The 21,628-nt window shown below is 38.9% G+C and overlaps 1 protein-coding gene across 1 annotated transcript; it reads left to right on the plus strand.

The window, feature by feature from the left end:
• Positions 1–13,947: 13,947 nt before the first annotated feature.
• Positions 13,948–15,311, plus strand: LOC131508371 (olfactory receptor 9A4-like). Its single transcript, XM_058723471.1, has one exon. It carries the CDS (start codon positions 14,205–14,207, stop codon positions 15,147–15,149), a length of 945 nt encoding a protein of 314 aa, XP_058579454.1. The 5' UTR covers positions 13,948–14,204; the 3' UTR covers positions 15,150–15,311.
• Positions 15,312–21,628: the final 6,317 nt, after the last annotated feature.

A 21,628-nucleotide genomic window follows, 5' to 3' on the forward strand; every position in this document is an offset into this window, starting at 1 on the left:
CATGGAGATAAACCTCAGAACCAGGTGGCTGCCCTGCCAGTGATGAGAAGATCATTAGCATCCGACCTCCTGGTGCTGTTTTGCTGCTGCAGTGTGTCCCTTCCCCTCCTGACTCCTCTCATTCTTGCATGGTGGTTTGGGGCACAAGCTGTGAACCTGTGTTTGAATTCTGATCTGAAACTTGTTTGTGGAACATAAATCTTCTCTTTATAACATGCTCTCTGAACCTCAGTTTACTCAGCTATAAAATGAAGATAATGATAGTACTGGGTTTCTAGGGCTTCTAGGGCTATTGTGAAGATTAAATGAGTGAACTACTTAGTATAGTGACAGGCACATACCAAGTGCTCCACAAACAACTATGGTCATTGCTATCATTATCCTATGGCTGCCAATGATCTGCCAAAAATTTCTGTCCCATCATCTCTCCACACTTCCTGAAGGCCAACAGATGGTGTGTGTGTGTGTGTGTGTGTGTGTGTGTGTGTGTGTGAATATTTTTACAACTTTATGCTGCCTTAGACTTTAAGTTCACTGAAAGGATACCTTTAAAATTTTCCAATTGTCAAAGGAAATAAACACTATAATACAAACTATCAGAAGTGGAAAGAGCAAAGCTGTGAATAGTTATACTCTGGCTCTCTCTCTGGCCCCATTAAAAGCTTCATCTGAGGCTGTGACTTGGCCACTAGCAATGGCCTTCCAATTTAAAGAAGAGGCTTTGTCCCTCCATTAGCTTCTATCCATCCTACTAATAAACCCTAACAGTAGGTCTAAAATCTACATCCAGAACTGATCAATTGAAACCCAATTTTGATGTCTGCTGCACAGGAGCTCAACCCATATGCAAACCTAAGCCACTTACTTTGAGCGTTTTCTTGAGCTGCTCACATTAAGAAATTCACGTCTGGAGATTTCTGCCTAATGGGTTCACTCTGTAACATGAGTGACATGAGATATGTGGTCCACTACCCTTGGTTAGTGTGTTACAGCTGGCAGGAGTAGTAAGGGGCTTCTGTACTGCTAGGTGAGTGGCTCCACAAGCCACAATATCTCCAGTCCTCTACTGATTTCCTAATTAAAGACTTACCCCGTGTCACCACAAAGCCCTGGGCAGCAACTTTGATGAGACCAGAGGAGAAAGGTGCTGTCTTTGCCCCTTTCCTCCCAACGATAAGTGTTCTTGATTCTCTCTACCCACCATGTCTCCAAGTCCCTGGTTTCTTGATGTGGTTTAGAGCTAAGCATACATTGGATGGAAAATAGACTCCAGCAGTGTTCTTCAGGGGAATGATGGGAAAACAAGGAATACTCTGGGGATTAAGAGGCACTATTGTTTTTCTTTAGAATAATGAGAACTCCTGTGTTCTGAGTAAGTAACATTTGAGAAAAAGATGTGAATGAAGAAAGGGATAGAGACCTAGATACACCTAAGCAGCTGATGGCTTAGGTTGGTCCATGGCAGTGCTTGCTTTCTGACCCTTCCTGGATTAAAATTATGGCAGACTGGATAGATAGTGAGGGTTTGATACAGTTTTCATTTGGAGATTTTGTCTCCCTCCCAGATCCAGGATTTTGAGATCAGGAGAAGTAGGGAATGTAGGTATTGGACCACATCATGCTCTTGTCTGAACTCTCCAGTGTCATCTGTAGAAGTTGGGGAATTGAAACAGTAAGCTTAAGAAGAGATATCCTCCTCTTGGAGCCATGGCCCCTGATAGAAACATCTTGGGAGCTGAGCAACCTGAAGGGCCTGTCTCTGACTTTTGTGAGAAGATGTACACCTTAGGGAGGGATGAAGGTGAAGGCAACATAGCATAGATAAAGGATCAAGCTCCCCAGTTAACTCTGAGTAACATCCTTCACCTCAGAGAAGTTCAGACTTTATAGATGCCACCCAACTTAGCCCCACCCACAGACAAATAATAACAAAGGGATATGAAGCAAAAGCTTTCCTGTGAAGACAGTACAAGTGGATCCCAAGTTTAAGACCCACAAAGGCTGGACAGATGGCCTGGCAATCTTTCTGTAGGACCTGAGTCTAGAACTGAGTTTTTAGGACAAAGCTTTGATTGCAAGGAAGATTTTATGTCTGGACAGAAATGGGGGATAATGTAGAAAGGAGCATATTGCTACTCACTCAACACTTAGTATATACTATTAAAATAAATTGAAAATACATGTCTGAGTCTGTGTCTGAATTCTCTGTACTATTTCATTGGTGTATATGTCTACTGATCTACATGATATCATGTCAATAACATACTGTCTCAATTATTGTAGCTTTGTAAGAAGTCTTTAAGTAAGATTTGTGAGTCCCCCAGCTTTGTGCTTTTTAAAAATCATTTGGCTACTCTAGATCCTTTACATTTACATATAAATCTTAGAGTCACCTTCTCAATGTTAAAGCCAAAATAACAGTTCTGGGATTTGAAAAAAAAATTTATTTGAGAGAGAAAGAGAGAGAGAGAGAGAGAGAGAGAACCCACATGAGCAGGAGAGAGTGGCAGAGGGAGAAAGAGAATCTTAAGCAAGCTCCATGCTCAGCACTCAGTGCAGAGCCCAAAGTGGCACTTGATCTCACAACACTGGGATCATGACCCGAGCTGAAATCAAGAGTCAGACGCTCAATGGACTGAGCCACCCAGGTGCCCCACGGCTCTGGGATTTTGGTTGAATTTGTGTTGAACCTTTAGACTAGATTAGAAAGAATTGGCTTTATAATAAAATCGAGTCTTCTGATTTGGAATATTTCTTCATCTATTTAGGTCTTTAATTTCTTTCAGTAATGTTTTATGACTTTATTTCTTGCACATAATTTGTTAAATATATCCTTTAGTCTCTCATATTTTTGGATACTATTGTATATTATAGATTTTATTTCCATTTCTAATGTTTATTGCTGGTGTATAGCAATACAACAGATTTTTATATACTTAGCTTTTGTCCTGTGACCTTAATAATAACTTGTTAGTTCTAGTATTTTTTTGTGGACATTTTAGGATTTTTTACATATAAGGTTATGTCATATGTAAATAAATAGTTTTATTATTTTTATTTTCTAATTCTATGCTTTTTATTTCATTATTTTGCTTTATTGCATTAGCTAAGACTTCCAATACAATGTTGAATAGAAGTAGTGAGAATGGATATCATTGCCTTCCTTTCCATCTTTCCTAAAGGGAAAGCATTCAGTCTCCCCTCAGCCTCCCCACAGGCAAAGGTCCCAGTAGACCACCAATTATAGCCATGTTTGCTGGTGTTGGAACAAGGATGCTAGGGTGCCATGAAGCCTGATGCCAGATGTGTGTTGTGCTTTACCATAATCCCTGAACCACTGCTGATACATGATTGCGTGAAATGTTTCTGGGGTGGACTGGCAACGGGATGCAGTCTCTGGACCTCTGCAGTGGCACAGTTGTGTGAGTGTTCCTGGGGGCAGGCTGGCACCCCACGATTCCTTGGCGAGACCCTCCTCTAGAGGGTCGGAGCAAGTTCAAACTGAAGGGCCCTAGAAGTGAGAGGTTTAGAAACACAGCCCTATATGAGATAAAATTTGGGAGAGAAGTGCTTCTTGGTAGGCTGAAGGCTTGGTCATGGACAGTGTAGAAGTGGGGAGTGGATGGAAGCCAGAGAAAAAGGAGGGGTGCTTGATTGCTGGTTGGTGATAGCACAGAAAATGGGTGACGCCATTTTCACCTCTCCTGTGCATGTGCATACACGCATACATGCGCCAAACTGATCCACCCAAGTAAGCTAAAGAGAGCCACCTAGTGGAGAACTGAGCCATTACACCAAACCCTGACCAACTGTGCCAACCAAGCCCTAGAGGACCATCACAAGTCTCTCCACTTACTTAGTTTACAAACTATAAGTGCTAAATAGTTTGACTTCTGGGGAAACTGGATGTAATTTTACTCAGATTTCATTCTGTTTGCTGGTCTATCCATTTTTTTCTTTTCTTATTCTTGGATAGAGAAAGAGAAAAAAATTATTTTTATTTTCCATTTTTGTAAAAAACATTTTTCTTCATTTTTTCCTACTATATTTTTTATTTGTGTGTGTGTGAAGTTTTTAGTCTATTTTACTTTCTTCATTTAATTTTACTCTGTTTTATTGTATACAATTACAAAAATTTTAAAAATGTTTTCTTACTGTTTTTCACCTTTATTTCTTTTCTTCTTCTTTTTTTTTTTTTTTTGCCTTTTCCCTCCTCTATTCTACCAAGCTTCTTTCAACAACCAGACCAAAACACCCCTAGGATCTAGCTTCCTTTACTTGATTTTTTGTGTTGTTTTTGATTTTTTTAATTTAATTATTTATTTTATTCTTTTTCTTCCTCCAAAATGATGAAATGAAGGATTTCACCCCAAAAGAAAGAACAGGAAGAAAGTCCTGACAGCCAGGGACTTAATCAACACAGATATAAGCAAGATGTCTAAACCAGAATTTAGAATCATGATCATAAGAATACTAGCTGGAGTCAAAAAAAACATAGAATCCCTTTCTGCTAAGATAAAAGAAGTAATATCTAGTCAAAACGAAATTAAAAATGCTATAACTGAGATGCAATCTCGAATGGATGCCATGGAGGCAAGGATAGATGAAGCAGAGCAATGATCAGTGATATAGAAGACAAACAAGGAGAATAATGAAGCAGAAAAAAAGGAGGGGGAACTAAGGCAAAAGAGCACAATATAAGAATTAGAGAACTCAGTGACTCATTAAAAAGGAATAACATCTGAATCATAGCGGTCGCAGAAGAAGAGAGAGAAAAAGGGGTGGAAGGTTTATGTGAGCAAATCATAGTAGAAAGTGTTCCCAACCTGGGGAAAGACACAGACATCAAAATCTGAGAAGCACAGAGAACCCCCATTAGATTCAACAAAAAACGACCATCAACAAGGCATATCATAGTCAAATTCACAAAATACACAGATAAGTAAAGGATTATAAAACAGCAAGAAAAAAAAAGTCCTTAACCTATAAGGGAAGACAGATCAGGTTCACAACAAACCTATTCACAGAAATCTGGCAGGCCAGAAAAGAGTGGCAGGATATTTTCAACATGCTGAATCATAAAAAAAAATATGTAGCCAAGAATTCTTTATCCATCAAGGTTGTCATTCAAAGTAGGAGAGACAAAGAGTTTCCCAAACAAACAAAAACTAAAGGAATTCATGAGCACTAAACCAGCCCTGCAAAAAATTTTAAGGGGGACTCTCTGAGGGGAGAAAAGATGAAACAAAACAAAAAAGGTTTAAAGTAAGAAAGACTAGAAAGGACCAGAGAACACCACCAGAAACTCCAACTCTACAAACAACACAATGGCAATAAGTTCATATGTTTCAGTACTCACTCTAAATGTCAATGGACTAAACTGTCCAATCAAAAGACATAGAGTAACAGAATTGATAAGAAAACAAGATCCATCTATATATGCTGCTTACAAGAGACCAATTTTAGACCTAAAGATACCGTCAGATTGAAAGTAAGGGGATGGAGAACCGTGTATCATGCTAATGGTCACCAAAAGAAAGCCAGAGTAGCCACACTTATATCAGACAATCTAGATTTTAAAATAAATCCTATAATAAGAGATACAGAAAGGCATTATATCATATTTCAGACACTTTAGATTTTAAAATAAATCCTGTAACAAAAGACAAAGAAGGGCATTGTATCATAATCAAAGGGTCTATCCACCAAGATCTAACAATCATAAACATTTATGCCCCCAGTGTGAAGAAACACAAATATATAAATCAATTAGTCACAAACATAAAGAAACTCATTGATAATAATACCATAATAGTAGGGGACTTCAACACCCCAGTTTCATCAACGGACAGATCATCTAAGCAGAAAACCAACAAGGAAACAATGGCTTTGAATGACACACTGAACCAGAGGGACTTAACAATTATATTCAGAACATTTCATCCTAAAGCAGAGGAATACACATTCTTTTCGAGTGCACATGGAACATTCTCCAGAATAGACCACATACTGGGACACAAATCAGCCTTTAACAAGTACAAAAAAATTGAGATCATACCGTGCATATTTTCAGACAACAACACTATGAAACTCGAAATCAACCACAAAAAATTTGGAAAGGTAACAAATACTTGGAGACTAAAGAACATCTTATTAAAGAATGAACGCGTTAAGCAAGAAGTTAAAGAGGAAATTAAAAAGTGCATGGAAGCCAATGAAAATGATAACACCACAGCCCAAAACCTCTGGGATGCAGCAAAGGCAGTCATAAGAGGGAAGTATATAGAAATCCAGGCCTTCCTAAAGAAGGGAGAAAGTTCTAAGATACACAACCTAACTTTACATCTTAAAGAGCAAGAAAAAGAACAGCAAATAAAACCCAAAGCCAGCAGAAGACAGGAAATAATAAAGATTAGAGTGGAAGACAATGCTATCGAAATATGAAAAAAACAACAACACTAGAACAGGTCAATGAAACCAGGAGCTGGTTCTTTGAAAGAATTAACAAAATTGATAAACCCCTACCCAGTTTGAAAAAAAAGAAAAAGGAAAGGACCCAAATAAATAAAATCAGGAATGAAAGAGGAGAGATCATAACCAAATACTGCAAAAATACAAGCAATAATAAGAGAATATTATGAGCAATTATATGCCAATAAATTTGGCAATCTGGAAGAAATGGACAAATTCCTAGAAACGTATAAACTATCAAAACCAAAACAGGAAGAAAGACTAAACTTGAACAGACCAATAACCAGTAAGAAATTGAATTTGTAATCAACAAACTCCCAAGACTTAGGACCAGATGGTTTTCCAAGGGAATTCTACCAAATATTTAAAGAAGAGTTAACACCTATTCTTTTGAAGCTGTTCTAAAAAATAGAAATGAAAGGAAAATTTCCAAACTCATTCTATGGGGTCAGCATTACGTTGATTACAAAATCAGACAAAGACCTACTGAAAAGGAGAACTGAAGACCAATTTCCCTGATAAACATGGATGCAAAAATTCTCAACAAGATACTGGCCAACTGGGTCCAATAATACATTAAAAGAATTATTCACCACAATCAAGTGGGATTTATACCTGGGATACAGGGCTTGCTCAATATCTGTAAATCAATCAATGTGATACATCACACTAATAAAAGAAAGGACAGGAACAACATGATCCTCTCAGTAGATGCAGAGAAAGCATTTGACAAAATATAGCATCCTTTCTTGACAAAATCCCTCAAGAAAGTAGGGATAGAAGGATCATACCTCAAGATCATAAAAGCCATATATGAGAGACCCACTGCTAATATCAGTCTCAATGGGGAAAAACTGAGAGCTTTCCCCCTAAGGTCAGGAACATGACAGGGATGTCCACTCTCACCAGTTATTCAACATAGTTTGGAAGTCCTAGCCTCAGCAGTCAGACAATGCAAAGGAATAAAAGACATCCAAATCAGCAAGGAGGAAGTGGAACTTTCACTCTTCACAGATGACATGATACTCTATACGGAAAACCCAAAAGATTCCACCAAAAAACTGCCAGAACTGATTTATGAATTCAGCAAAGTCACAGGATATAAAATCAAGTACAGAAATTGGTTGCATTTCTATACACCAATAATGAAGCAACAGAAAGAGAAATCAAGGAATCAATCCCATTTACAACAGCATCAAGACCCATAAAAAACTAGGAATAAACCTAACCAAAGAGATGGAAAATCTATACTCTGAAAACTATAGAAATATTATGAAAAAAACTGCAGACACACACAAATGGAAAAATATTCCATGCTCATAGACTGGAAGATCAAATATTGTTAAAATGTCAATACTACACAAAGCAATCTACATATTTAATGCAATCCCTATCAAAATAACACCAGCATTCTTCACAGAGCTAGAACAAACAATCCTAAAATTTGTATGGAACCAGAAAGGACCCTGAATAGCCAAACCAATCCTGAAAAAGAAAACCAAAATTGGAGGCATCATAATTCTGGACTTCAAGATACATTACAAAGCTGTAATCATTAAGACAGTATGGTACTGGCATCAAAACAGACACTTAGATAAATAGAACAGAATAGAGAACCCAGAAATGAACCCACAAATCTATGGCCAAGTAATCTTTGACAAAGCAAGAAGGAATATCCAGTGGAATAAAGACAGTCTCTTCAGCAAACGGTGCTGGGTAAACTGAACAGCAGCATGCAGAAAAATGAACCTGGACCACTTTCTTACACCATACACAAAAATAAACTCAGAATGGATGAAGGACCTAAATGTAATACAGGAAGCCATCAAAATCCTTGAGGAGAAAGCAGGGGAAAACCTCTTTGACCTCAGCCACAGCAACTTCTTACTCAACACGTGTCTGGAGGCAAGGGAAACAAAAGCAAAAAGGAACCATTGGGACCTCATCAAAATAAAAAGCTTCTGCACAGCGAAGGAAACAATCAGCAAAACTAAAAGGCAGCTGACAGAATGGGAGAAGATATTTGCAAATGACATATCAGATAAAGGTTTAGTATCCAAAATCTATAAAGAGCTTATCAAACTCAACACCTGGAAAACAAATAATCTAGTGAAGAAATGAACAGAAGATATGAAGAGACACTTTTCCAAAGGAGACATCCAGATGGCTAACAGGCACATGAAAAAATGGTCAACATCACTCATCATCAGGGAAATACAAATCAAAACCACAATGAGATACCACCTCACACCAGTCAGAATGGCGAATATTAACAACTCAGGCAACGGCAGATGTTGGTGAGGATGCAGAGAGAGAGAGGATCTCTTTTGCACTGCTGGTGGGAATGCAAACTGGTGCAGCCACTCTGGAAAACAGTATGGGGGTTCCTCAAAAAATTAAAAATAGAACTACCATACAACCCAGCAATTGCACTACTAGGTATTTATCCAAGGGATACAGGTGTGCTGTTTTGAAGGAACACATGCACCTCAATGTTTATAGCAGCGCTACCGACAATAGCCAAAGTATGGAGAGAGCCCAAATGTCCATTGACAGATGAATGGATTAAGGAGATGTGGTATATATACATATACAATGGAGTATTTCTTGGCAATCAAAAAAATGAAATCTTGCCATTTGTAACAACATGGATGGAACTAAAGTGTATTATGCTGAGTGAGATAAGTCAGTCAGAGAAAGACAAATATCATATGACCTCACTCATATGTGGAATCTACGATACAAAACAGATGAACATAAGGCAAGAGAAGCAAAAATAATTTAAAAAAACAGGCAGGGGGACAAAACATAGAAGACTCTTAAATGTAGAGAACAACCTGAGGGTCGCTGGAGGGGTTGTGGGTGGGGGGATAATTAATGGGTAAAGGACTAAATGGGCTAAATGGTAAAAACATAAACAACAGGCAAAATTGATCAAGAGTCTAGCTAATAAAGAATGGGGCATTCATATGGAGTACTATGCAAAAAAATTTAAAAAAAAGAAAGCCAAAATGTGTTGATAGGAGAAATTATCTTCTTAAATTTTGGGTTAAATTGTATATTTTTGTTTTATTTTATTGAGGTATAATAGACACACAATGTTATTTTAGTTTTAGGGATACAACATAGTGATTTCAACTCTATACATTATGCTATGTTCACCACAATTGTAGCTACCGTCTATCATCATACAACACTATTACACACCATTACAGTACCATTGATTATATTCTCTATGCTGTACCATTCATCCCAACAACTTAGTCCATAACTGAAAGCCTGTATCTCCCACTCCCCTTCACCCATTTTGCCCAATCTCTGTCCCCATCTCCTCTGGCAGGCACTATTTGTTCTCTGTATTTATGCATCTGTTTCTACTTTTGTTTGTTTGTTCTATTTGTTTCTGTTTTTGATCCCACATAGTGAAATGATACAGTATTTGCCTTCTCTGTCCAATTTATTTCACTTAGCATAAAATCCTCTAAGTCCATCTATGTTGTCACAACAACAAAGCAAGATCTCATTTTTTTTACGGCTAAGTAATATTCTGTGTGTGTGCGCGCACGCTTGTGCGTGTGTGTGTGTGTGTGTGTGTGTGTGAACCACATTGTCTTTATCTATTCATCTACTGATGGACACTTAGGTAGCTTCCATATCTTGGCAATTAAAGAATTGCTGCAATAAACATAGGGGAGCATATGTGTTGTTTTTAATTAGTGTTTTTGGTTTCTTTGGGTGAATACCTAGTGGTGGGGTTACTGGATCATATCATATTTCTATTTTTAAACTTCTGAGGAACTTCCATACTGTTTTCCACAGTGGCTATACCAATTTACATTCTTACCAGTAGTACAGCAGGGTTGTATTTTCTCCATATGCTTGCCAGAACTTGTTATTTCTTGTTGTTTTGTTTTGTTTTGTTGTTTGTTTCCAGTCACTCTGATAGGTGTGGGATAATATCTCATTGTGGGTTTTAAAAATTTTTTTTTAATGTTTATTTATTTTTGAGAGAGAGAGAGAGAGAGAGAGAGAGAGAGAGAGAGAGAGAGACCAAGTATGACTGAGGGAGGGGGCAGAGAGAGAGGGAGACACAGAATCCCAAGTGGGCTCCAGGCTCTGGGCTGTCAGCACAGAGCCTGATGCGGGCTCAAACCCACGAACTGTGAAATCATGGCCTGAGCCAAAGTCGGACACCCAACCCACTGAGTGACCCAGGCGCCCCTCATTGGGTTTTGATTTGAATTTCCCTGGCGACTAGTGATGCTGACCATCTTTTCATATGTCTGTTGGCCATTTTTATGTCTTCTTTGAAAAATGTCTGTTCAGGTCTTCTGCCTATTTTGAAATTGGATTATTTGGGGGCTTTTGGTGTTGAATCGTATAAGTTTTTAAAATATATTTTGATATTAATCCTTTATCAGATATATCATTTGCAGGTATGTTCTATTCAGTAGGATACCTTTTCATTTGGTTGATGGTTTCCTTTGCTGTGCAAAAGCTTTTTATTTTGGTGTGGTACCAATAATTTATTTTTGCTTTTGTTTCCCTTGCCTGAGGAGATATATCTGGAAAAATGTTGCTAAGGCTGAAGTCAGAGATTACTGCGTATGTTTTCTTCTAAGGGTTGTATGGTTTCAGGTCTCACATTTTGTGTTTAATCCATTTTGAACTTATTTATGTGTGTTGTGTAAGAAAGAAGTCCACTTCCCTCTTTCACATGAGAGGTCCACTTTTCCCAGCACCAGTTATTGAAGAAACTTTCTTTTCACATTGCATATTCTTGCCTCCTTTCTCATAGATTGACTGTATACCCATGGATTATTTTGAGAAGTGAGAGAGAAAATGCCATAACAGATATCCACAGCATTTTCTGTTAAAAATATGCAGATACATGCTTAGGAAATTTTTCCAAGATTATATGGCAATCTTGTTGGGCTCGGGCAATGTCAGGCATGGTTAGGATGATTGTCCCCAATTTATACCCTTTTTCACCTGGTGATATTCTCAGATTTAGCAGGCATTCTTCAAATGAAATCTCAAATCTAAATAAATGTTTTGTAGCTGCCACTTTTTCTGTCTCACTCTAGTATAAAGCAGATTTACAATTTACATTTGTCAGTTGTTTCAGGTTGTAAATATAACTGCCTACATTGGCTGTCCTTATGCTGTCCCCACTTTGAAGTGCCCAGCTGGCAAACATGGACACACCATAGAAATAAATGTAAGAATCTTGCTTGAATGCATACAGACGCATGTGTGTTCTGAAGAGTGGAAACCTGAGACAATAGCAGAGAGTGAAGTACAATTTGGAGGCAGAAACTCTCCCCAGTTTTCTGGAAGGTCCTCAGAGTTAGGAGCAGGAGCTTCTCTATGAAATGAGTGAAGGAGAAAACAGACTTTGTAGGGGATTTCCGGTGAAGTTAGGACTGTCTGGGACCAACATGCATGCTTTAAGATATTGGTGCACATTTTAGATGTCAATTGTAATGTGTCCTACTGGGGCCTGGGGGATGCTTGTTTTCTCTGAATAGCTAAAAGAATCAGGGAAAAGTCTAGGATATAGGGGCAGAAGGGGTGATCTGCTTAGAGTCCGAGATGTCTTCTTGAAACCTTGACTTGGGGCCTTTGAGGAGGCAGTCTTGGTATGGAAAACCTGTGATTGGTGAGATTTCAGGTTTCTTCATTAAGCAAAAAGTTTCGAAAGTTCTGGCACTTAATTGGTCAAAAATGGGAATACTAAAACTTTGTTCTGCTTTCCGCAGTCTGATTGCTTAGGGACGCCCTGAACCTGGCGTCCTAATTAAGAATAGGTACCTCAGTGACTAAGTCCCCTTGGGAAGGAGGGTAGTGAGGGTGAAGAAGAGAGAGAGAAACCCTCAGTTCCCCTAACCCTGTTATTTCTGGACTTTTTCCTAAGCTCCTCCCAAGAAAGTTGCTCTGGCTCCTGAGCAGTAACTAGATAGGAGTTAGCCTTGGCTGAGTCCTGGAGAGCCTGAGAAGTGGTGGAGAGACCCCTCTATGAAGGTGAGTGTCTTCTCACGGTTGCTTTCTGCCAAGGAATCAGTAGGAGAAGATCAAGTATAGAGTTATGGGCTTGGCTGCCTGCAAGAAGGAGGTCTAGCTTCTGAGGGGTAGAATAGTGGAGCAGCAGAATTGAGAGGCTCATCTCCAAATCCCCTCTACACAGCACAGAGCAGATTCAATTCTTCTCTGTCCCAGTACTAAGAACAGTCACTGCTAACATTCTTCTGTATTTTTTTCAGCTAGTGCTCATTATGTAGACATTATATAAATGTAGATCACTGAGAGCTATCCCAACAGTTCTGTCCTTGACCTCTTTTCCCATCATTCCAGCCCACAGAAGCTTAGAGGAGGTGACATGAATAAGGAAAGTGAGGAAGGGAAAATGGTAATGTGAGCCATGAAAGCAAATCAAGAAGAGTAGGCTCCATGGGGTATGGCCCAACTACTTTAATGAGCATCAAGTACTATTTAACCATATAGCACACATCCAAGCAACCATCATGTAGGAAAATTTATCAGCATGACTTTATAGCTCAACAATAATATATATATATATATATATATATATATATGTCCTTGCCTTCATAGAGTTTATATTATAGTATCATAGATGAACAAAGAATACATGAAATTAGTTTCCTGTCCTTCTTCCTTGCCTTATATTTGTTCCAGAATGATGAATAGACTAACATCATAATTGTACTTACTTGTCTTGTATATAATCTGGCATCCACCCTCCCCTTGAATGTAAGCTCCACAGGGCAGGAAGTTTTGTTTGTTCTATCCACTGCTGAATTTGCTTAATGTTCAATGAAGGAATGAAATTAGTATACATATCATATCAGGTAATAAGAAGTGCTACAAAGAATGGCAAAGTCCAAAAATGAACAAGTTAATCCTATTTGGTGTAGGGTTACTGGAAAGAGTCTTCTGAAGAGATATTTGAGTAATGGGATGGAAAAGTGAGAGGTCGAGATCCAGACATCCACAGGGGCTACTGGCCTCAGATCTACCCTTGTTAGGGACAGGTGCCACCTTTCCTCTCTCCCAACATTTTGCAAAGCACATGGATTTAGAGAAGAATGATTCTGCCCTGGGAAATTATCTCCAGAGAGCTCCAGAGCTCTCATTTGTAGATGTGTCTGCTCTGTACCATGGAAGTTTACACTCTGGGGAAAGCAGGGGTGTTGGTCTTAGTCCTCTGCTGCTTTTCTACTACCCCAAGTTGGGTCTAGACAATTCCAGTAAGGATGACGTGTAGGGTTCAATGTTCCAGGATTTGACCATCACCTAGAACACTGTTATGTCATCTGCTACAGTTAACATAAGAAGAATGACACAGTCTCCGGACTGGTGTGGCTGATCAACACAGCTTCATAAGTGGTCAGTTTAAACACTCTTATCCTCTGTCCCTGGAGAGAAGGCCTATCCTGTGGTGTAAAAAGACAGAGAACGTTTTCTTATCCTCAGTAGAGATTCAGGAGTCTTCCCCTATTCCAGACAGGCAGACTTGTGCTAGATTGAAGGTGATCACATTTATGTCTGACCTTGTGCAGAGCATTGCAGTCGGGGCATGTCACCAGGTTTTCAGGTTGAAAATATTTTCTCATCCTAACCTGTCTTCCTTCTCTTTGGAGAACAGGACTATGTGGCGCCATGTTACCAGTCTTTGATGTCTAGATTTTACAAGGAGCAGAAAAAAGGAGTATATGATGAGGAATATTTCTAGTGCTACTGAATTCTGCCTTCTAGGCTTTCCTGGGTCCCAAGAACTACACCACATTCTTTTTGCCATATTCTTTTTCTTCTACTCAGTGACATTAATGGGAAACACAGTCATCATTGTGATTGTTTGTGTGGATAAACGTCTGCAGTCTCCCATGTATTTCTTCCTTGGTCATCTCTCTGCCTTGGAGATCATGATCACAACTATTACTGTGCCCATGATGCTTTGGGGATTGATGCTCCCTGGGATGCAGACAATATCTCTGGTTGCATGTGTCACCCAGCTCTTCCTGTACCTTGCTGTGGGGACCACAGAGTTTGTGTTACTGGGAGCGATGGCTGTGGACCGTTACGTGGCTGTCTGTAACCCTTTGAGGTACAACATCATTATGAACAGCCACACCTGCATCTGGGTGGTCATTGTGTCATGGGTGTTTGGGTTCCTTTCTGAAATATGGCCAGTCTATGCCACATTTCAGTTTACCTTCTGCAAGTCAAATCTGTTAGACCACTTTTTTTGTGAACGCGGGCAACTGCTCAAACTATCCTGTGGTGACACTCTTTTCACAGAGTTCGTTCTCTTCTTAATGGCTGTTGTCATTATCATTGGTTCACTGACCCCAACAATAGTCTCCTACACCTACATCATCTCTACCATCCTCAAGATCCCCACAGCCTCGGGCCGGAGGAAAGCCTTCTCTACGTGTGCCTCTCACTTCACCTTTGTTGTGATCGGCTATGGCAGTTGCTTGTTCCTCTATGTGAAACCTAAGCAAACACAGGCTGCTGAGTACAACAAGATAGTTTCCCTGTTTATTTCTGTGGTGACCCCTTTCCTGAACCCTTTCATCTTCACCCTGAGGAATGACAAAGTCAAAGAGGCCCTTCGGGATGGTATGAAACGCTGCTGTCGACTGGTCAAGGATTAAATCTCTCTATATCAGTTTTGGGTGGCAATGTCTTCACTATCAATTATTCACTAACCTAGAAAACCCTAGCTCCTCTCTTATAATTATCATCTTTTCAAAGATCAGTTTTGTAAAACCTCCAATCTGTGCTGTTGGAGAAGACAAGACAGATAAAAATGAAACCTATTCTCTGCACACTAGAATCTCTTTCCTCAGTTTGTGATGGTTCCCCTCTTGAACCATGGAGGCATATCCTTGGGAAATGGGATGATTAAAGAAAGGTAATACACACATGTTTATAGCTCTGTATCCTTCAATTAATTCTCCTATAATGCATTTTTGAGGATGTATTTCCTAGGGAAGGAAGAATGTGGGAAGAAGGGGTGGGGAGGCATCTGGCATAATCAGTCCCAAGGGGCAGATGCTCACTTTGTTTCTTTATCAACTGTTGTAGAGATTTTCCTGTATTTCGTGCAATTTCTTGACGCAATGGCTGTATGCACTTTAAATATTCTATAGTTCTCCTTTCTCTGCTGGTTTTTCTCTGCTGGCCCCATTGCTAGTGCAAAGTATGTACAATGTTATATACTCTATGCCACAGAGCCAATCTAGAGTGGAGATATGGGGATTGGAATACTTTTAGTAAGTCTTAGCGATGTAAAGATATGAAATATTTTGGGACATATTGGTATTGGGACGTATGGGGATTGAGACAAGTAAGAATTAAATGACTAATTCTAGAGAAAGCATCCTGTGTTGTACAACTGCTTAAATCTACTATGTTTGTTGAGACTACTTCCAGACTCAGACTTTAGGCTTCATGATGCTTGTGGTTCTTTGTCTCTGAAATCCAAGTGTCTCAGCACCCTGTCATAGATTTTCTCCATGGGGAGAACCACAGAAATGAGAAGCTACCCTCTCAACTTGCAGCTCTTCAGGAATACAAGGCATGGTTTTATGACAATGCAAGTGTAGGAAGCTCATCATGTTGGAGCAAGGTATTTGAACAAAGGAGGAATTTAAAAGTATTTTCACTATTTTTTATTTAAAAAAAGTTTATTTATTTATTTTGAAAGAGAGAATGTATGTGAGTGGGTGGAGGGGGAAAGAGAGAGAGAGAGAGCGAGGAGAGAGAAGAAGAAGAAAGAAGAAGAAGAAGAAGAAGAAGAAGAAGAAGAAGAAGAAGAAGAAGAAGAAGAAGAAGAAGAAGAAAGGAGAGGAGAGGAGGGGAGATAGAGAATCCCAAGCAGGCTCCATGCTATTAGTGACACAGGGCTGGACCTCACTACCCTGAGATTTTGACCTGGGCAAAATTTAAGAGTCAGACTCTTAACTGACTGAGCCACCCAGGTGCCCCAGGAAGGTATTGATTAAATGGTAACACTCAGCAACTCCAGCCAGCCCTGAACTGGGTGGAGATATTGAGCCACCCAGCAGTAGATGATGGGATGATTTGCTTTTAGTTGGAAGAAATTTCTTTGGTATTTCTTGTATGAAGACTCTGTTAACAACAAATTTTCTGTTTGAGTTTTTCTGGGAGGTTTTTTTTTTAATGTTTATTTTTAAGAGAGAGAGAGAGAGAATTGTGGAGGGACAGAGAGAGGGAGACACAGAATCTGAAGCAGGCTCCAGGGACTGAGCTGTCAGCACAGAGCCCAGTGTAGGGCTCCAACTCAAGAACCATGAGATCATGACCTGAGCCAAAGTCAGATGCTTAACCAACTGAGCCACCCTGGTGCCCTGAGTTTTTCTGGGAGTTATGTGTCTTTCCTTTGCTTTCAGTTTTGAAAGGTAGTTTTGGTGGATATAAGATTCTTGATTGACCATGTTTTTTCTTTAAGCACTTAAATATGTCATCCCATTACCTTCTAGTCTTAACTGTTTCCAGGAGAAGTCACCTGTTAATATTAATGGAGTCTCCTTGTATGTGAGGAATCATTTTTTTCTCGTTGCTTTAAAGATTTGTTCTTTGTCTTTTAATAATTTTAGTATTATGTATTTGTGTGCAGATCTCTTTGAATTCATTTCACTTGGAGTTCATTGATTTTCTTGGGTGTGTAAATTAATGTTTCTCATGAAATTTGGAAAGTTTTTGATCATCATTTCTTTGAAAATTTCTTACTCTCCTTTGTCTCTCCTATTCTAGTGTCACCACAGCTTGTATTTAGTGCACTTAATAGACACCCTTATTTCTCTGCAACTATCTTCATTTTTCTTCACTCCTTTTGTAGTTACTTGGATTATGAACATAGACTTTTCTGAGGAAAACACAGACCCCAGGATACTAAAAGACTTAAAGTTAACCACATAAGAATAAAATATTTAACTATAAAAATATAAATAAATGAATGAATAAATAAAGTGTTACTAAAAATTTTTTAAGTGTTTGAGAGAGGGAGTGCATGTGAACAGAGAAGGGACAGAGAGAGAGTGAGAAGGAGAGAATCCCAAGCAGGCTCCATCAGCACAGACGCTGAAACAAGGATCAGTCTCATGAACCCATGAGATCATGACCTGAGTTGAAATCAAGACTCAGAGGCTTAACTGACTAAGCCATCCAGGTGCCCCAATTTTAATTTTTAAAATAAAGTTTTGCTTTATTTGTGCATAAAGTTCCCTTCTAAATTGGTAAGTTCAATAAAGAAAAATATAAATGGTTTTTGAAACTATGAAAGAGTCCAACTTGATTGAAAATTAAGAACAGATCATTCAGCAAGAACATTTTTTGAATAACAGTTACCTTTCATACAGTGTGCTGAAAATATAGCGGGAAACACAGTGGACATGGTCTCTTCCCTGATAGAGCATATTTGGTGAAGAGATACACCATACAGAGTGAAACCACACACACACACAAAATATATAATTAAAACTGTGGATCATTCAGGAAAGAAATTGTGAGGTTGTCTTAAGTCTGGGAGTGATCTTTGAGACAATTCCTGTAAAGGTGTGGGGGAGAATATGTTTGGGCAGAGGGGAAGCTGACTGGTAATGAAGTTGCCACAGAGGCTTCAACCCCAGGAGGAACCAATCCCCCCGGGAGCCCTGGAGTTAGGATGGCTCTTTAGAATTGTGCTGACTTGTGTCCCTACCTCAAACACAGGAGCCGGACATTTGCACTCCTGCATCTACAGGTCATTGGGTACAGGCTACCTTAGAGGAAAGGCTATAATCTTGGTGGAGGCACTTATGCTTAACCGAGGGCAATTTCTAGGGATAACCTCAGCTATGGGGTGGGGGGCAAGTACCTTGGTCCTGAGGGAGGTCTGGGGAAGGCACATAGCATCTACTACAAGGGTATTTGGAGAACACCTGACAGGGAACCTGAATATGTCTGTGGAGGTTAGGGAAAGCCCCTATAAGAAAGGATCATGGGGTGCTCAGTGGCTCAGTGGCTCAGTTGGCTAAGCATCCAACTTCAGCTCAGGTCACAATATGACGGTTTGTGGGTTTGAGCCTGGCATTGGGCTCTGTGCTGATAGCTCAGAGCCTCCTTTGGATTCTGTGTCTCCCTGTCTCTTGGCCCCTTCCCCGTTTGTGCTCTCTTCTCTCAAGGAGATTATTTATAATAACTCTCAAAGAATTATTAAATAAATAAACATTTTTTAAAAAGTTACAAAAATAAAGTGATCATTAACTGATGTGTGGCATGAACAAGGCAAAGCTGGGTGGGAATGGAGCGAGCACATTAAGAGTGCATTAAGAGCATGCACTAAAGCCCTTGAAGGAACTAAAAGAATGTCAGTGTTGCCGGGCAGCATGGGGTGAAGGAAGGGAAAGACAGACGACATTAGAGAAAAGCATTTCTAGAAGTCATATAGATCCTTAGGGCACTCGGGACAGTGACCAATGAGCAGTGAGAAGGTTTTAATCAGGGGAGAGACCTGATCCAATCTGTGTCTTAAAAGATCACTCAAGCAGTTATGGGGAGAACAGAGTAGAAAGAGGGAAGTGATGGCAGACGTGAAGGTCAGTTAGCAGACTTTTGAGGCAGGCAAGTAAGGATAATTTCCTCTCATCCCTTCTTTTGTGGGCAGGCATTCAGCACTTGGGGTAATAACCCTATCTGTCCTCCTAGATCATCAAGATGGCTCTTTATTTCTCTGGTCCATGTTGACTTCTCCTCTTGCCTGTGTCTCCAGTGTGCTTATGTGGAATATGGAAAAAATATAGACATGGAATGGCCTTCAGGTTTGGCCACCTTTGAGTTTGGGCAGTCACCAGCTTTACTCACATAAACAATCCAGTAAGCAAGGGTAACTTTAGGTACCGAGTCTGGTGTGGTCTATGAATGCCCATGAGGTTATCTGGAAAGAGCTGATTCTGACAAAAAGTTTAGCTTTGCAGAGGGGTTCCATGACCAAAGGTAATGAGTGGAGAGCCTCAGCAGGAGGCTGAGAGGCTCAGTGCATCAATTCAAGGCTCAAGGACTAGCTCAGTTTCTGCTCCTTGCCCCTTCACTTTGGGCAAGGTAGAGATTCTGAAAGAGAGGTCAGACATCCTGTACCTCACTGCCCTGATATTTCAGAAGAGAAAACCAAAGCCAGAGAGTTGAACACTCACACACCGAATTGAATATAACATAGCTAGTGGGTATGAAAAGGAATTAGCATTCAGGTTCCTGATTCTAATCTCAATAGTTTATCCACGATTGTTCACTGTCTTGAAATCCTTTAACTTTCACCAAAGACGAATATTTTAAAATTGTGCTCTCATGTTATAAGCTTTACTGGTGGTTTATATCTATCACCCATTTTACAAACTAAAGTTTGTTTGTAAACTTAAGAGGTGCTTGCAGAAAGTTACTCAAAAAGGTGATAGAACATGGTCAAAGAGAACATCTGTTTGGAGAATGGTCTGGAAATTACTTGTTACATTCTGACATCCATTAGGGTTAGTTAAGCCTGGTCTTCACCTTGTGTTCTTTTAACTTTCCCCATCCTCACACCTAATCCACAACCATATTCGACATACCTTACTTTGTCTACCTATTCTGTTTTAGCCTTCAGTATAGCCTAAAGTATATAAAGCCTTATATACTTTATACTTAATATAACTTTATACTTCACTTAACCTTACCTCATTTCTCTACCCATCAATCCCTTAATGATGAGCCCTCTCCTGTTATAGTTTGGGTTTATTTAAAAAATATTTTCCACATTTTTAATGTTAATTTCCATACAATAATGTAGCCATTTGATGTGTAAATTTCAGTGAGTTTTAACAAATGTATACACACATGTAGCTATCACAACCAAATTATAAAATATGTTCATCACCCTAAAGGTTTCTTTGTGCTCCTTTTGAATAAATCTCCAGTTTCATTCCTAACCTCAGGCTGTTTTCTGTTATTATACATCAGGTTTTTTGTTTCTTGAGCTTATTAATGAAATAATAATATTTATGTCAGGATTCTTTTGCTTACTGTAGCCCTGTACAGAGTTATCCATGATGGTGCATCTATCAATAGATTTTTATTCTGAGTGGTGTTCCACTGTATGAATGTACCATTTATTTATCCATTCACTTATTAAGCATTACTTGGGTTTTTCGAGTTTATTGTGAATAAAATTGCATTCATGAAGATGTCTTTTGTGGTGTGTGTTTTCTTATAGATTGGGAAAATATCTAAGAGTGAAGTTGAATTATGGCTTTGTAGGGTAAGTGTATGTTTACCTGTTGTTTATATCACCAGCAGTGTACGAAAGATCCAGTTTCTCCACACCTTCACCAACACTTCATGTGGTCAAAATCAATTAAAGATGTATGTTGGCGTTTGTGTCTGAATTCTCTATTCTATTTTATTGGTTTATGTCTGTTGATCTAATCATAGTATGTAAGTAAGATAGTGTTTTGATTACTGTAACTTAAATTAAGTTGTAAATAAGGTATTGTGAGTCTCCCACCTTTCTTGTTCTTTTTCAAAATTCTTTTGGCTCTTCTTAGTTCTTCATAGTTGCATAGAAATCTTAGAGTCAGCTTTTCAATATTAAAATAAAAACTTCCTGGGATTGTGAGTGACATTTTATTGAATTTAGAGACTAATTAAAAAAAAAAAGGCATTTAAACAAAATTCAAGCTTCTGATTCATGAAAATACAATGTTAATTTATTTAGGTATTTCTCAGTTTATATCAGCCATGTTTTATAGTTTCAAGTGTATAGTCATGTACAGTTTGTTGAGTTATCTTTTAGTATTTCATTTTTTGCATCTTATTATAAATTATAATTTTTATTTCCATCTCTGGTTTCTTGCTAGTATGTAACAATACAATAGATTTTTATATTTTGAGGCCTTTGTCCTGTGGGCCTGGTAATCACTCATTATTTCTGGGAAGTTTTTGTTTGTTTTTGTTTTTGGTTTTGTTTTTGTTTTGTGGATCTCTGAGGATTTTCTGCATAATGGATTATGTAATCTGCAAATAAATATTTTTTCTTTATTTCCTAACTGTATGCTTTTAATTTCATTTTCTTGCCTTAATGCATTAGCTAGGATGTCCA

This window comes from Neofelis nebulosa, chromosome 4 (assembly GCF_028018385.1).
Source record: "Neofelis nebulosa isolate mNeoNeb1 chromosome 4, mNeoNeb1.pri, whole genome shotgun sequence".
NCBI lineage: Eukaryota > Metazoa > Chordata > Mammalia > Carnivora > Felidae > Neofelis > Neofelis nebulosa.